The 16981-nt window shown below is 41.5% G+C and overlaps 1 protein-coding gene across 21 annotated transcripts in view; it reads left to right on the forward strand.

Annotated features, from left to right (window-relative positions):
• The first annotated feature begins 8 nt into the window (after positions 1 to 8).
• LOC107998655 (potassium voltage-gated channel subfamily H member 6) overlaps positions 9 to 16981 on the forward strand; it is a 108340-nt gene continuing 91367 nt past the window's right edge. For 19 of the 21 annotated variants that reach the window (XM_062084534.1, XM_062084535.1, XM_062084539.1 and 16 more), the window contains exon 1: positions 1377 to 4470. In XM_062084534.1, the coding sequence (XP_061940518.1) occupies positions 4395 to 4470 (76 nt within the window). In that variant the 5' untranslated portion in view covers positions 1377 to 4394. Of the gene's footprint in view, positions 235 to 1376; positions 4471 to 16981 lie in introns of those variants that run through there. The other 2 variants (XM_062084549.1, XM_062084544.1) reach the window with 1 other exon arrangement.

Raw genomic sequence — 16981 nt, forward strand, 5'->3', positions numbered from 1 at the left:
ATTTCGTGCGCCGCCATTTTCGAACGCAACTGTGACAGAGAACAGAGTTTGGTGTCATCGATACGAAGTTACGTCAATCGTAGAAAATTCAAGTTTAAAAAGTGTAAATCGTTTCTTTTTGATAAGTAGTGATTATGAAAAGCTACTACTTTATAGTGTGCGTGTTTTTTTGATGAAGATGGTGATTGATACGAGAACCTGAGTGAAAAATCGTTGGATGAAGTTATTCCATTGGTAAGTCATGGCATCGTATAAAATTTTCGTTCTTCGTATAAAAATTCTTTTTCTTCCAATTGAAATATTAATTTGAATTAATGATCAAATGAGTATTTGAATTTGAATTTATATTTCAAAGATTAAATTCGAACACACACATATATATATATATATTCCATTTACATAATATATGTGTTAATATACGATTTATTATAATTTACATTTATTATTTAAAAAATTAAATACATATTTATGGCACATAGAATATTTCGAATTTAATCTTGAATTAAAATTGAAATCTGTATTAATGTATATCGAATATCTACAATTGATCAAGACAATTCTGTGTCGATAAAACAGTGCAATGACAATATCAACAGTTGCTTTTATAAGTTAACATTAATTTTTTTGTAATTTTATCTTTGAACAAAAGATGTCAAAATGGTAGTCTTTGAAACAATACTATCGATAGATGATATCGATATTTATCAAATTTTCTTGAACGATGTTAAATAAACAACGAAAATTGATTTTTATTTTTGACATAATCGTTTCGTTAACATAAAAAAAAATTATATTAAATGAGATCATTGTAGATAAAAATTTATGCATTAATAAAGATCTTTGCTCAATAACTTATTATTTCAATATTCTACCAAATCGCTAATTTTAATCTAGACAATTTGCAAAACTATGACCACGAATAAAAAAGCTAGTGTTTCTTTCTGAGATATCCAATTTATTTTTGCATACCTATTTTGTCAGAATACGATAGTTAGTAACGATTTATAATTAACCTCGTGTTCATATATGAGTTATAACAAAGCTCGCTGATAATACAGAAAAAGATAATGTCTATAGTTATATATATCGGCAAGGTGCAGCAAAGTAAAATATACAATAAAAAAAATCTCGATAAACATTTGTTTAAAAATTTTCAAAGTGAATAAGTAACTACACGTAGATTAATCGTAGAAATTAAACTATTTTCAATATTTCTACAAGACGTCACGGAGATATAACTAAATACGCTAGGAGTACAAAAATATTATTATTGTTTCGTAATCCCGTATCATTTCTCTTTTCCTTTCTTTCGATAAAACGAAACGTAGATATTTACTCATCGAATAGAGATAAATTAATTTTCACGCGAATATTATCACATCGAAACTATTTTATATTAATACCCCAATCTAATATTATTACATGGAATATTAAAATATTCGAAAATCCTAGCGACGGTGATCGATCATTATTTGATCAAGTGCAAATTAATTAGCGCAATAATCAAAGCAACAATTTCTCCCCTCCGTTCATTCCGAGGAATTCACATTATCAACGAGTATCCCCTTTCTTCGGCCGTATGTCCGATCGGATTCCAGGCGGAACAAGGGTGACACGGTGAACGAAAGAGACGCAGGACCTTATCAATATTATCACTGGGTGGCGAGGGGATACGATAGGGCGGTGTAATCGGGTGGTGAGTGACGTTGGTGGGGACGGCTCGTGGACGACGCAGGCGCCGTACACGATCCCCCTAACGTACCCATCGTCGCCGGCGTCGTCTTCGTCGTCGTCGTCGTCGCCGTCGCCGAGAGAGACGTCGGCCCGTCGTCGTGCCTCCTCGTGTTTTTCAGTTCCGACCGTACGACGGCGACTAACGAGACAAACGGAAAAATTTTTCTTCGAAGGAAGGATATATAAATATATACACGTACATACATATATATATATATATTCGTCTCCCTTCCGGTATTTTGCTCGGCACGCGGTCTCGAGACGCCTGTTCGCCGGTAGACGCACTTAAAACTAAAGGTGGGAAGCACGCGGGAAAGCAACAGTGTTTGGCAATACGGTGCCGGTATCACGTTCCAGGAATTCTCGTCGATGGAAACATGTTCTATTAGTAAATAATCGGGATATACGTTGGAACACAGAGTGACGCAGGAGTTTCGATTTTGGACCTGGAAGGCGTGGTGCTGCTCCGCAGAAGGATGTAATTCGTTGCTCGAACGAGGAGCGTGGCGAAGGATACGCGAACGAAAGATCCGTTTATTACGTTTATTTTGTTGTGCGCAAATGAAAAACGCAAGCGTTGCCTCGTGACGAGAGAGGGAAGGTCGCTACGAGGAGTCGAGGAGACAGTGTTTCCCGTGGGCAGTGTCGGTGGCCGTCGCCAACAGGTTACGGGAATCGATGGATATTTCGAGAAATATCGACAATCAATCGTGTCATCCGCGTGTTATTTTTGCGGAGGATGAAGAAGAGGTATAAAGATCGGCCGAATTCCAGGTGAAATGAGTGACCGCCTTACAACCGTAAGGGAACAGGACATTCGATTGAGAGGCGTAATACGCGTCAACGTGTCGTTACGCATAACGATCGTAGTGAACCAAGTGGCAAACCCGCGCGCGCTTTGGCATTTCGTATAAACGCAACTACAAATCCACCACGTGCCTTTCTCGTCGTCATCCAGACGGTTCGTTTCAACCTCTGAGATTCTCCTCGGCTCATTTCGCTTCTCTCCCCCTCCCCTACACCGCCATGATAACCGCCACAACTCTTGTTTCGCTCGAACAGCTCCGCTCCGCGGCCTCGAAACAGGTGTCAGCGTTCGTGATATCCGTGCATTCGCCAATAGTGTTCCATCATTGAACACGGCCGAATCGACGAGACGCACAGCACACCCGGAGGAAAGAAACGACGTTTCCGACAACTCGTTCTCTCGACAACAACAACACACCTCGTGGAAATGTCCGCACAATGCGCTTCTCCGAGACGTCTACCGTTCGTTGTACCTCCGGATGTAGAGAAGTACATTGACTTGGAGCCGACGAGGTCCAAGCTTCTCCGAATTTTCCACGGAGTAACAATCGCCGAGGGGGTGGTATCGCACGTTGGCGCAACGTTGCTCACACAGTTTTCCATTTTCTTCGAGGATATTCTTCGAGTAGTGTCGAGGTATTCGCGACACGTCGTCCTTTGGCTGTCTTAAGAAAGAATATATATATATATATATATACATACATAGAAAATATATAGAGGGTAGATAGCGATCGCGACTCGAACAGGCACGCGAGGCGAAGAGAAGAAACAAGGTGGGGGAGGGGAAATCCTCGTGCACAAAACGAAGAAAACCGTCTTATATCGTTAACGACAACAAGACGTTTCCCAGATTCCTGTTACCTACCCCGTTCTGGAATTCCGTGGGAATTATACCGTTCGTGTTGCGCATGGTATATCGACTATAAATAGATGTTTTCTCGCGTTAGATCGTACGTCTCGAGCCAGGAAAACATTGGAGGAGCGGAGGAGAGTGTATAACACGGTCGGGCCTCGTGTCACGCACGAACGTCGAGACGACGACGTCCAGGCCGCGACCTTCTCTCTCTCTCTCTGCCCTTCAAGATCAAGAGGAGAGGATGAACCGTGACGTCACTTGGCTACAGCTTGTTTCTTATCCTTAGATACATTTAGGTAGACGAGTATTGGGTCCAAAAGGAAGTCAAACGAAGACATCCAGCCTTCTCGTAGGGAGAAAAACGTATCGACTCTGTCCACGCAGCTTCTTATATATGCGAATTTTGTACAAAACGAAAATACCAAGAAACAACGATCCTCCCGCGAAAGACTAGCCAAGACTAACTTGGGACTCGAGGGTGTTCCTCGAGGCAAAAGGCAAAGGCACACACGCATCGCCGCATTAAGTGGCAATTTTCTTGGTGGTTACTTTTCCTCGTTTACTATTTCCTTCGCCTTTTGTATCTACGTAAGAAGTCTAGAGCGGAAGAAAGAGAGAAAGAGAGAGAGAAAGGAAAGAATCATCTCGATTTCGATCGTCCGACCAGCAACGAATCTTCTCCCATTATCTTTTTGTTCTCTTCTTCTTGGAAGTTTTTTCTTAAGAGGAAGATTAAAAGAGAAAAGGGAAGAACAGATTTTTAGGAAGAACAAATTGTTGACGAACATCGCCGATATTAGCCGGTGCTTCTTCTTTTCCCTCGATGATCATTATGCTCAACTCGTGCTGTGCTTTTTTCTACCGTGCTTGTACGCATGCTGCGAGTGTTTTTTCAGTGCTGTAGTGTCACACGTTAATTATTAAAAGCAAGGCTTAACGAGCCTTCGATCGAACGCCAAACGTCTCATAGGCCCAGGTACCTGGGAATAATCCTGCGATGCCTGTTAGACGAGGTCACGTGGCGCCCAGGACAACGATCATCGAAACCATCATCAGGAAATTCGATACGCACGGTGAGTGGCCGCGTTCCGTATCATACTCGACGCTCAGATCGATCGAAGAAAAAAAAGAGAAAAACGGATAGAAAGAATTTTCTCAATTTTTTTTTTGTACATATTCCAAAGGAACGAATGATCTATTCTCCCCTTTCCTCTTCGAGGTTAGGAAATTTTAACGGGACGAAATCATAAGCCAGGAATAAATTAGCACTCGTCATCTGTATACACGCCGCGATATCGTGCGACGGATAATTTCCATTAAAATTAGATAACCAATTTTCAACGATTCGCCCGTTTTCGGTATCGTCTGGAATGGCGATCGGATCAGAAACGGAGTTGGAATAACGAGCGTGGCTATGAAAAGGTAAAATCAATTTCGTTGGAAGCGTTCGAGCCGCGGAAGAGTAGGTATAGTAGGATTTCTTCTATAGTAATATTGCCCGTGTCCGCGTACAAAGTTTAATGAAAGTTTTCTCAAGAATCACGGTTTCCTCTCTCGCGAAAGATTAAAATAAAGTTAACAGCTCGAGGGTTGTCGTTCCGGCCGGCTCGATATAATCGAAGTTTTTAGAATCGCGAACCACCCGGGATATGGAACGAGTAGGCATCGAGCCAGAACTCCATTTTCAATATTATTTAAAACATCTCGGATGCGAGGACGGAGACGGAGGAGGAGGGGGAGTGGGCTCGGTTAAATGGAAGGAAAGGGGTGGTTCTGTTTTCACAATAGGACAATGCATGCCACTGGCAATATCACTCGAGGCATGTCTAAAATCCTTGCAAGGAAAACTAAATCCGGAAGAAAGCGACAGGGTATGTTCGTATGTTCAGATCGATCGTGATAAAAAAACGCAAATGATCAAAGTCGGTGTTTTCTCCCGTCGATATTAATTTTCCTTCTGATCCAAAAGTGATCATTTATTTGTTTATTTATTTTCCGAATAATATTTAATTTCCCATAATAATAAATTGCTTAAAATTTAATTGGAGATGGGAAAAAAATGTTTCGTTTCTAGTAGAATATTTTAGTAGGAAGTAGTATTGAATTATGCAAATATCTTTGACACGATTTCCTTCGTAATCATCACTGATGCGCGATTAAACGCGGGGATTTTTCATAGCTGGGCTGCGGATGCGGATTAAGTGCTCGAAAGAGTTTATAACCCACCCTTGCGCAAGGGATCTGGCGTCGATTGGCATAGCTTTCATCAAAATATTTCCTTTCCGTTCCCACGGAACGCGTGAAACAAATCAAAAATTATTATCCAATATTCAACGTCAGGCGCCGATTCCATTCTTCCTCGAGAAACTTTTTTCAAGATTTTTTTCTCTTCTCGTCAACCATTCCCATATCCCTCCCTCTATTATTTTATCCCCAGCAGCAGATTCAATTTATCCTTCTCCACTTGAATAAGAATTCGCTGTAAGTCGATGAGGTCGCGTATCATCGCTCGTTAACAAAAGCTGCGGCTGTCGCACGGAAGGGCGAACGATAATAGGCATTAACGCGATAAATTCTTGGGAAACCTTTGTAACGCCAATTTATATAATAAAAAATATGTATGCCAGAGCTTCAGGGCGGGTTTTTGTCCGGTGGCATTGCTGCTCGTCAAGCCTTGGCTTCTAATCTGACGTCCTCCCTATAGCATATATGTCCTATAACACTCAACTGCGTCCACTCATTTTTTTCTCTCCTTCTCCATCTCCACACCTTATCCGTTAACGAACCATCTTTTCGATACTTTTCACCTGTCTTCTTTTCATCCTAATCGAACACGACGTCGGCAAGAGAGAGAGAGAGAGAAAAAGAAAAGGAGCAATCTATTCCATAGGCAAACAGATCTTCAATTCCTAAAAATTCTAACGACATTCTATAAAGATTTCTATATGATTTCGTTCATTAAGAGTCTATATTTTAATTTTCCTGGTCGAAATACATATGTATGTGTCTTGGAAAATTAAAATTTTTCGAGGCGGAAGGATTTCGTTGCGTCGAAATCCTTTTTGGTTGGAAAAACTTGTGTTAAAAATTCCAAATTACGACGAATCGGGATGATAATTTTATTCGCATTCGTTAATGTTTCGATCTTCGTGACTGAGAATTTTTCGTACAATCGCAAATTGGCAGGCAACATTTCGTAATATTCGAAATTTCATGGTTTCACGAAAAGTTGAAGCGAACGTTTAAACGTTAGCGAGCGAATGACATTTTGCGGTTAGAGAGATGGGACACGTTTAATTCGGTAAAAAGTTTCGATTAAGAATTGTTATCGATCATGGATGGTTATTCGTGTCAAGGGCAGGCGAAGTTTCGTTAAGAACACCCCGGATCCCGTATACACACGCGTATACGCGACTCGGTCGCGTAATGTGACACCAGGAACCTGGCACGAGTTTTCGTTTTCGTGTATGAAACTATTAAAAGTCGACAATTAGGTCCGTGGTTGATTTAAATTGTAGTCCAGGCCGGAAAACAGATACATACATACACCCGTATATCGCTGCTTATAAATTTCCCCTTAATTTTCTAGCCCTAATACCGACCTTAACAAGCCTTGTATCGGTTTTACAACGATTATTATTTTCTATTTTAAAAGTACATATATATATATATATAAATTTCACAAATCGTACAAATATCAAATAAATTTCAAACAAATTGGATAACGAAGTCGAGAGCAGTGTGATTCGCCTGATTTCAAAATTATACATTCACAGCGTAAAATGAAAAATCTCCAAGATTTTTGAACGCGCGTGCATAGATGAAATCGAATTTCGCTAAAAATTTCGCTGGTTTCTAGTTTCTAGAAGTCTGGCGCCGAACCGGCAACCAGTCTCTAGGATATCTGTCCCCTCTCGTCGACACGGCCAAAATTTCCCTCCTCTCTTTCTCTCGCGGTGGCGAGAAACGCGGCGGATTATCGCGCGACGAAGAAGGGCGAGCGCGTACGCGCGATAAATTCTTAAATTCCATTGGGACCGGTGATTCATCGAACGGGCGACGTATCAGGGCCGCCTAGATCGAGACCTCGAAAAACCTCTCTGACCTACTTTTCCCTCCACGTTTTTGCCGAAAATCGTAGGAGAGAGAGAGAGAGAGAAAGAGAGAAGACATCACGTGGCTTTTAAACCGTGTTTTCTATCTAAAGATCAGCTCGCGATCTTTATCTCGTTGAATTGTAACAACGATGCCTCGAACGAGAGTTGTACGAAATGAATCAATCACACGCGTTTCCGTGTTTCTTTTTTATATGTACATTTATGTATACATATATACGTGTACTTTTTCTCTCTTTTCTCTTCTTTTCTTCTCCTCTGTCGCTTGCGAGAGAGCGGCATACGTGTACATAATAACGAGAATACGTGTGCCGCTGCGCGATAAATTCGTGCAGAAAGTTTGGGCTGTTGCCAGGATGGATATTTAAAATTCTCCGCGGTTCTCCACGAAGCTCCAGGTTTTTTTCACCACGATGGAGGTCTCCACGAGGGGAAGGCTGTCCACCTATGAACGTTAATGGTTAGGTTCATCGATGAGATTGCCTCGATCGATTCCTATGATTGTTCGACGCCTTCGAGCTTCCAACGCACGATTACGAATACTGTTGTTTCTTGATTCGAGGGAGGGGGAGGGAATTTGGCAAGCACCATTTATGATACGACGCGTTCAAATTGATTTCGTCGATCTTAACTCGAATTTAACAATGGTTAATTATGCATCTCGCCTCGGAAATATGATTGGTTGTTAATCCTCTCGAGTTCTCTGTTAATTGCTTCCCAATTATTGCAAAATTGTTTCAGCGCGGCGTATTTTCTTTCTCGTTTCGAAACGAGGGAAGAAACGTGGAGCAAGGAGCGACTAAAAATAATCAAAGAACAAACCACATCCCTTGTATTTTCTCCGATTGTGTATACCAGAAACGCGCCCTCCTCTCGTTAATTTTTAACGAAATGCATAAGCCTTTGCACGGCTTAGTCGACTATGCAAACAAAAGCACGCTCTAGTGCATCTCGGGCCTAATTAAGCCTCGCGGTTTCCGAGTAAATATTTTCGTAAGACGGATCACTTAAAATTCTTTCTCAATGTTGGATCGACAAACGGGAAGTTTCACGACATCGCGATCGATCTTATGTAACTCGAAAACTGGCGAAAATAAGAACCGAAGAAGAAATTAACCGGGGATCGACAAATATTATCAATCAAATCCAACCTTCGACCTTCAACATTTCGTGAAATCAAAAGAATTGAAATGTTGAAGATGAATTAAAATCGTATTTACGTAACACATTTTGCAGCACAGAATTTTGATACTTTAAAATCGTATCTCGAGTTATAAAATGATAAAAAACGTACGATACGATTCTATGGTTCCACGACCTTCTCCGACAGCCTTGATTTTCCAACCGTTCACACTGCTTTCCGTTTTACTCCGTTTCACACCAAGTATACTCGCGTATTTATTTCGTTTCGAAATACGCGTGAAAACTATTTTTAACCGCGTTTGAAAATACACATAGGGGGTGGTGGTTAATCAGTCCCCTCTCTCCTTCCCGCTTCAATCTCCACGCTATTCGATCGAACTTTACCACGCCGTGCACGCTCGAAACGATAATTGACCGGCGATCGAATTTCTCGATATTCAATTCGATGTGCCACCAACAGCCTTTAACGCGATACTCGTGGAACAGGAGGCGAAGACAGCGGTAAAATGCTCCCTGCTCCGCTCCGCGTGAATTTTCTTCGTCCGTCTAAGTAAGTTTATCCTTCACAGGGTGAAGAGGTCAGCTCTGGCGTTTCATTCTCGATTTCTGTAATCGAGAAACGATTCGTGGAAAAGGGAATATTAATCGATCGAAAGAGTTGCGCGGGGCTTTTTCGGGGAAAGCTTAATTCGGTCGTGTCGCGTGCAAAATATTCATCCGTGGCGCACACGCTTGTGATTTAACGTAGGCCACACGTGTCGCTGAAATATCTTTCAGAAATTGAGTACTGGCCTAGGCACCATTCAAATTAACTTTATAAATACCGTGCGATATTCGGCTGGAAGGGAGGACGTTCGAGCGTTCGTCGTTCGGGGATTGTTCCGTTGAATATTTCGTCTCGGCGCAGGACACTTTCTCGTTGCTGGAACGCGTTTAACGCAACCTCGTTAACTTGGGCGGACACTTTATTCCCAATTTTCATTTTTCCAATTCCATTTACTCGTTAATCCATTCCATTTAATCATTTATGAAGAGCAATCTCCAAGATTCTCCTCGATATTTCTTAGAATCTTACGAGGATTCCTGGGTTTATTCTTAGGCAATTGTTAAAACAATTTTTCCACGCTTGTTTCATTAATTCTGTCAAACTGGTTGAATTCTCAAGAAATTTTTCGGAATACGTACTTTTGAGAAAGGGAGGATGGAAAAGGAAGGGGCAATTGGTTTGTTTTGTAATTTTCAGTGCAAGGAACGCTTTCTGGAACGCTTATGGAAATAATTATCAAGAGTGGAAGAGACGCGCAATTTTCACCCCTAGGGAGTTCTTTGAGCGTCCAGCTGTGCCGTTTATTGTTTTTCATTTGCTCGATACTGTGCAGTCGATTCACGCTTCTTTGAAGATTCCCCTCCCCCCTCCCCTCCCCGCGCGATGCTCGAATTCAAAACAATCCCGTTCGATCCCATCTCTCGGACCGCTGTTGGAGCCAAATCTAATATCGAAATTTCATCGATGATCCCGATCTCTAATGAGAGAAAACGCTCGTCGAGATATGCTTGTTTTTTCTTCTCATACATGAGAAATCCGCCACTGGAAGAATACTCGTTCGAATTCGATAATCGCGATCGCGGGGTCTCGATTCCGGCCAGATGAAAATAAACCGAGGCAAGGCATGAAATTTCCCAGAGATCTTCATTCGATTATCGGGCAGGATATGATCCCGAGAATCCAATAATTTCGAGCAAACTCTAATCCGATTTTCACGATATAGAAATCCATCTTACACGTTTAATCCCCCGTGTACCCTGGATAACCGATCTAATCTTCCTGTCGATTAGAAACTTTCATCGCCGCATCGCATACTTTTAACCATCCGAGCAATACTATTAAATCCTAGACAACGACAAATTCAATTATACCCCTCCCCTTGTCACCCGTCCCTGTTTCACATCGAATGCAAGCAAATAATAAAACCAAGTATATTTCCTGAAAAGAAGAAATATCTCTGAAAAATTGCATCCTCCTGTCCACCATCGGCGAGAGAATGAAACGAAACGAAACTCCCAATATTTTACTCCCAATAATTTTCATCCCGTTCATCCTCGAGAAAGATCGACGGTCCAATAAGTAAACTAAACCAGTTCCAAACAAGCGTGACGCACCCTCCCACCCGTCGAAATATTTCGATGGGTTGAGTTACGACTGTCGTTTCCATTCGCGGAACTTCTATTTTCTTACGCGACACGGCGTGCACAAGTGCGTTCTTGGCACGAGGCGAGAGGCTCGAGCTGCATACCGGACCACCCCCGGCTCGGCCATCGTTTTTAAAGAAACGCCGGGCGCTGAGGAGGAACGGCGATGACGAAAGAGAGTGGGAAGAGCATAGAAGGAGCGTTAAACACCGATATTCCTCGCGACAACGATCTCCAGCCTCATAATTCAACGACCCGTTCCACTTTCCCCATTTATAAGTGGTACGCGTTACGTTCGCAACGTAAACAAATATCGACGCGGATTTCAAAGATCGAATCCTCCACCTTCGACCTTGATTTCGATTTCCCTCGCGTTGCGAAGAAAAGAAAAAGAAAGAAAATAAGGGAGAGGAAAGGAAAGAAAGAGAAGCGATTGGAAAAAAGTTTGAGCGAAGCTTCAGCATAAAAATCTCAAAGGAATTTACGTACATACACGATCGATGTTAAAGTTGGTATTACGACGGCTGGTCTGCATTCAAGCGTCACGAAAGGGAAGAGAAAAAGAAGACTTTCCCTCCCCCTCTTCCTCCTTTCATCCCTTATCCCCACCTTGGATCGTACTTTTTACTGGCAAGTTCTTTTGTTTCTTCTTTTTCCCTTTTTTTTTTTTATTGTCTTACACTTTGAAAAGATTCTGAAGAAATGCCTAAAACGATTCTTCTAAAACGATTTAACCTCGTCAGAGACATCAAAGGCGAAGCGACGAGCTCGTAATAAACTTCGAAACGAGTGATTGTCGAGTAAAAATAAAAATATTACTTGAGTTTTTCGAGCAACAATTCTTCGATACAATTCTAATTCCAAAAAGACAAGAAAACGTACGTGTTCCCGAGCATATTAAAAACCGTTTAAATGAACGAAAACTCGCGTAAAGAGTTCAATAATGCTAACCGATGCCAGTTTGCCTAAGAAGGGATAATTCTATCGCGATACAAGAGAGAACCTGTTCGAACCTGGGTCACACACGGATTCTTCCATGTTTATATATATATATAGAATGTTTAAATCGAACCGCGTGAGCGGATTTAAGTTTAACGCGGCGACAAGGTCGCTCCAGCTTGTCACAACATTGCTAGCGTGACTCCATCGTATTTTCGGCCTATAAGACGAATCGGCCGGACCCGCCCGTTTATCGTTCAAGGACGGTTACCGAGATAGATCGAGAAAGATCGAGGGGATCGGCCATACGCAAAGTGTAACGCGGATGAAACAAGAACGCAATGAAAACCAGGTGCAATCGCGGCGAGGAGCGGATGGAAGATCCTCTCGAGAGAGAGGAGAGAGAGGGAGAGATACGAACGAGACGGGGATCTGTTTTGGTTCGCTTTGTTAGCTTGTTACGTCTCAACGGCGAGGAGAGCGTAACCCAACCCCCTCGTGAACTTTGGTTCATGCATTATACGTGTTGAAGAGGAGATTGGATGAGGAGGATCGTGGATACGCTTGCAAATTGTAATAAAATCACACGAAGATGCGCGTAACTTTGTACTTGCTCTTTTTCCCGCAAGAATGGAAATTTTGAATCGACGTTATTGATTTTAAACTGATGATGCGTGGGTTTTATTTCGTGATTTGAGTTGGAATCGATTAGAATGATAGGGGAGGTAGGATTGATCTCGACGAATCTCGACGAGTCGGGATAAATAATTAGAAGGAAAATAACTGGTTGAATAAATATGGTTGGCTTGATTTCAATAATAAATGAAGTCGGCGTTATCGTGTAAACGTTTTGAAAACGTTATGGATAAAATGGATTTCAAGGTGTATTGATCTTTTAAAATTATTTACTCAAAGGTTTAAAAGGTTTTAATACTCGGTGAGAATTTATGGTGATAATAATAATAATAATAATAATAATAATTCGATGGCGATCGTATAATTCGAGCGAAGAATAAATATCAATGATAATTAAAACGTCGGGGGATTAAAATCGGCCGCGTGAAAATAAGAGCGAACCTCTTCTATCCGTAAACACGAAAACATTGATTTAAAACTGTCAAATTGGATAATTTAACACGCGTCATATACCGTTTACCGCGGCTCTAAATCCTCGTATTGTCGGGGCGGAAACAAAACTCGCTCGCGGTTAAGTTCCAATTCCGTATATTTATAACCGGTCGAGTAGCTACTAGCGAAATGTGTCGTTTCTTACGCTACGTTTCGTACTCTCCGCCACTTCCATCCTTATAGAAATCAAAGTAAAAATTAGGATGATGTTCCTTGAACCGTACCCTTTATCGGGCTTAATCCAATTTATTTCGACTCAGAGATTGGAATAATTTATCGAAACATTCGTCCTTCGCGTTATTTTCCCAATTAACCCTCCGACTTCTTTCAAAAAATTTTCTCTTTCTAAACTTGAAATGTAAATCGGCAGTTTTTTTTTTTTTAATAACATGCGGGAGGTTGATCATCTCGTTTTATCCGAGAGACGAAGAAAAGAAAGAAGAAAGAAAGAAAAGGATGGTGAAAATTTGCTGCAACGCAAAAAAGGAACGATGGAAGATAACGAGGAGCGTGGTCGGTTTAGCGAGAAGATAAGAGGAGCGGTCAGTATTCTGGAACAGTGCGGATGGCAAAGTAGTTCTCGCGGTTAAGTGACATCCTTGGCAAAGGGCCCAGCCCTGCAAGGCTGTCTCCTCGATGCGAACTCGGCGAAATCTATTTCTAGTTGGGCCGATAAACTCGGCACGGGATGAGATTCGTAAAAAGAACCGATGCGTCTCGTCCCCTCGTCTGTTTGTTTCTCGTGTCTCTCGTAAGAGGGAGGATTACAGATTACCATTTTCGCCGTTTCTCGATCGTTCCATCGTGAAAATTCCTTTGATCGCGGGACCAAGCATCTCTGGATAATCATCGTGATGACGGGCCATCATCCGATGAAGAAAATCCGATTTCAATTTCAGTCGGGAGAAAATAGAAAAATTGGACAAACTTGAATCAAGATTTGCGATTATGCGTGTACATCAGAATGATGATTCCAATGATATTAATGTATGTACAGTTTGAATGGAGGGTCGATTTTTGTGTCGATTTCGTAATCGATGAAAGCGCCAAAAATCCTTGGCGATTAATCTCCGTTGTGGGCGACTTAAGCTTTGTTGCTATTCTGGCTGCGGTTATAGTGAAAAGGGGTATTAATCATGGTTAAACTGGCGGGCGCGAAGCCGTCATTTCCAACATCGCTTAGTATTAGCTCGTAATTACTATCGATCAATCAGAATCGCACCGACGAAACGAAAAGTCTATTTTCTTATTAGAAAAGAAACGAGATAAACGTATACACCTTTCTTTGTCAAATATCTTGACGAAATTAAACGCACGAAATTAAATTCCAAAGTGGAACGAATAAGTTTAAAGTTGAACGATCAAACTTGTAAATATTATCGCGTTTACAGATTGGATCAATTATTACTCCCCTCGATAAAAACGTAACGACGAATTCAAAAAGACGAATTTAAAAACCGTTGTTCTTTTTTTCTTAAACAACTTTCACGATAGATTCGACTTTTACATAACTGCCGCTACTTTATCCGAAATTATGGAAACACGAGCGAAACATGGAACCCAGGAATTTACGCGTTAACGGGATACGTTAAATTATTCTTCATCCCTCTTGGGAGCGAAGTTTTAATTTTCCTCTCGTGTTACAAAATATGCGGTTGTCTCTGCGGCCGGAAAAAAATTTCGAGTTCGTGCTTCGCGTCACTTTTAAAATTCCCCCCTCCCCTATTATAAATAAACGAGATTACTCGAAATTGCTCGTAAAGAAACGCGCGAACGTCGACGGGAAAAATCATCCACGAACCTTCCTTCCTCTCCGATTCTTCCTCGCCCAATTTTCCGCGACGTTTCATCCCCGAGACACTCGTTCGATCCCTTTTCTCTCTCTCTCTCTCTCTCTCTTCTGCTCCACTTCCGATCATTCCGTCGAGGCGTTTATTCGTCGCACGCTCGATTCATCTCGAACTCATAACAGCGACGTTGTCACGCGCGCACCGACGATTTCAACGACACCTCCCCCCTTCTTCTCCCCTTTAACCAGCGATTTCGATGAATCGGTCGCGCGATCGATATCGTGCGACGGTTCGATCGGTGCACGTCCACGCAACGTTGATCAACAACAATGGCGCGGGGCGCACGTTCCTCCGCATTTTCAATTTCACTTCATTAAACGCGATTGTCCTTCTCAGAATGCTTAAGCACGAAGCGGAATGAGGGTGGCACCGATGGCAGCCGTGGCACGCGGCGCAATTCGACGTCCCCGTGGCTGACATTTCTCTTGGATTCTGGTACGACGTCTGGTACTCTTGCGACGCACTTGAAAATCCTGGCCATTGTTTCGAGTAAGGTGTCGCACACAGAGCGTCGGCCACAATAGATTGGAACCGCAAAAAAACGCGATGATTGCGTTTCTAAGATATTTCCGTCTCCGATATTTCTACACGGATTCTTTTTTTTTCCCTTTTTTTTAAATACATTTCTCTTAAGAGCACATTTCATTTTCGACCGGTTCGTATGTATGAAGAGAAATTTTTTGTTTTTTTTTTCTCCCGTAAAATTTAAAGTTTTCCAAAAAATTGAAATATTACCACCGTTTATGGAAACTCAACTTCGTTTCGCTATTGGATGAATGAAACAAAAATTTGCCTCGAGTATATTCGAGTTTTCCTCGAAACGACTGGTGTTTTTTTCTCTCTCTCTCTCTCTCCCCCCTTTTTTCCCCCCTCATATTTTTAAATCTAGGAAAATGGAAATTTTTAAATTCTTATAATAAGTCTAATGAATCATCGTGGTTTAACGTGGGACCGTGGTACACGAATCGATATTTATTTTTAGAAAAATAAGCTTGAAAGGTGCTATACGTTTGATATAACGGCGGTCTCTTTATGCCACGGTTCGTTGAACATTCAAGAGTTGAAAACACTTGGTAAATTTACTTCTTCAACGAGCCTCGTAAAATTTGTCTCCTCCTCCTCCCTCCTCTCCCCTCTTCATCCCCCTCGCATACTACGGGGGTAGACCGCCCGTTGTTTCGAAATATGCATATCGCTTGTAAATATTTGGGATCAGTGGAACGTTAAGGGATGCAACACAATTAGGGGACACGGGGATAGGGAATAAAACGTGCTCTCGTGGAGGATACTTGGTGTACCAAAGAAAAAAAAAAAAAAACAACCTCTTATTGCCCCTGATATCGATCCGGAAAGTGTATTCATATCGCTTTCTTTTTGCCCTGCTTTAGAAATTTCGTTCTCAAACTGTTGACTCTTTATTAAACGAAATAAAATCCAATTTTTTCGTTCGAAAGATTAATGAAAAATGAACTTTGATTCCTCCGATGGCGGAGGCAATATTACGGTATTATTTTGCTTTTCTTTCTTTACTCACTGGCATTATTGAATTTTGTTTTTCATGCTGTACATCGTTTGTTTAAGTATCGTTTAAAATAATTTTCGAGGATTCAATTTTCGTTATTTCATTCGTTACGCTATTTCTCTTTTAAAGAAATATATATATTTTTTGTTCCCCCCTCGTTTCTGATGTCGATAATGTTGCGCAATTCCTTTTTCTTTTTCCGTGAAATATCTTTCTTCCTTTTTTTTCCCCCGAACGAATGATTTCGTTTTAAGAAAAATAAATATTTCAGACGAGAAATGGCAAAGTGACGATGTGTTCGTAAGTGGCAGGTTTAACATTGCACGTGCAAATTTACACGAGAAACAGCCCCTTTGAGGTGTACCCAGAAAACGTCCAAAAAGTGTCTCAAAGTTAGAAACGAACCGAATTAACCGAGGCTCGCGATGCCTGTAAGTCAGACAAACTTAATGGCCGGTACCAAAATATTTTATGGTGTACACTCTAAGACCGATGCCGGATTTAGGACGAAGGTCGCAATGGGAACACGATGCCTCGTAATTTCGTGATTCCAGAATTCCAGCCGTCCGAGAAACTTTCACAGAGAAACTCGTTTCATTTTTCACTTCTTCTTTTGATCTATCTCTCCCGCCTTTATCCCGTCACTCATTAAATTTGCCAACGATAATAAAGAAGAGAGACCAAAGAATTATTTTCC

This window comes from Apis cerana, linkage group LG14 (assembly GCF_029169275.1).
Source record: "Apis cerana isolate GH-2021 linkage group LG14, AcerK_1.0, whole genome shotgun sequence".
NCBI lineage: Eukaryota > Metazoa > Arthropoda > Insecta > Hymenoptera > Apidae > Apis > Apis cerana.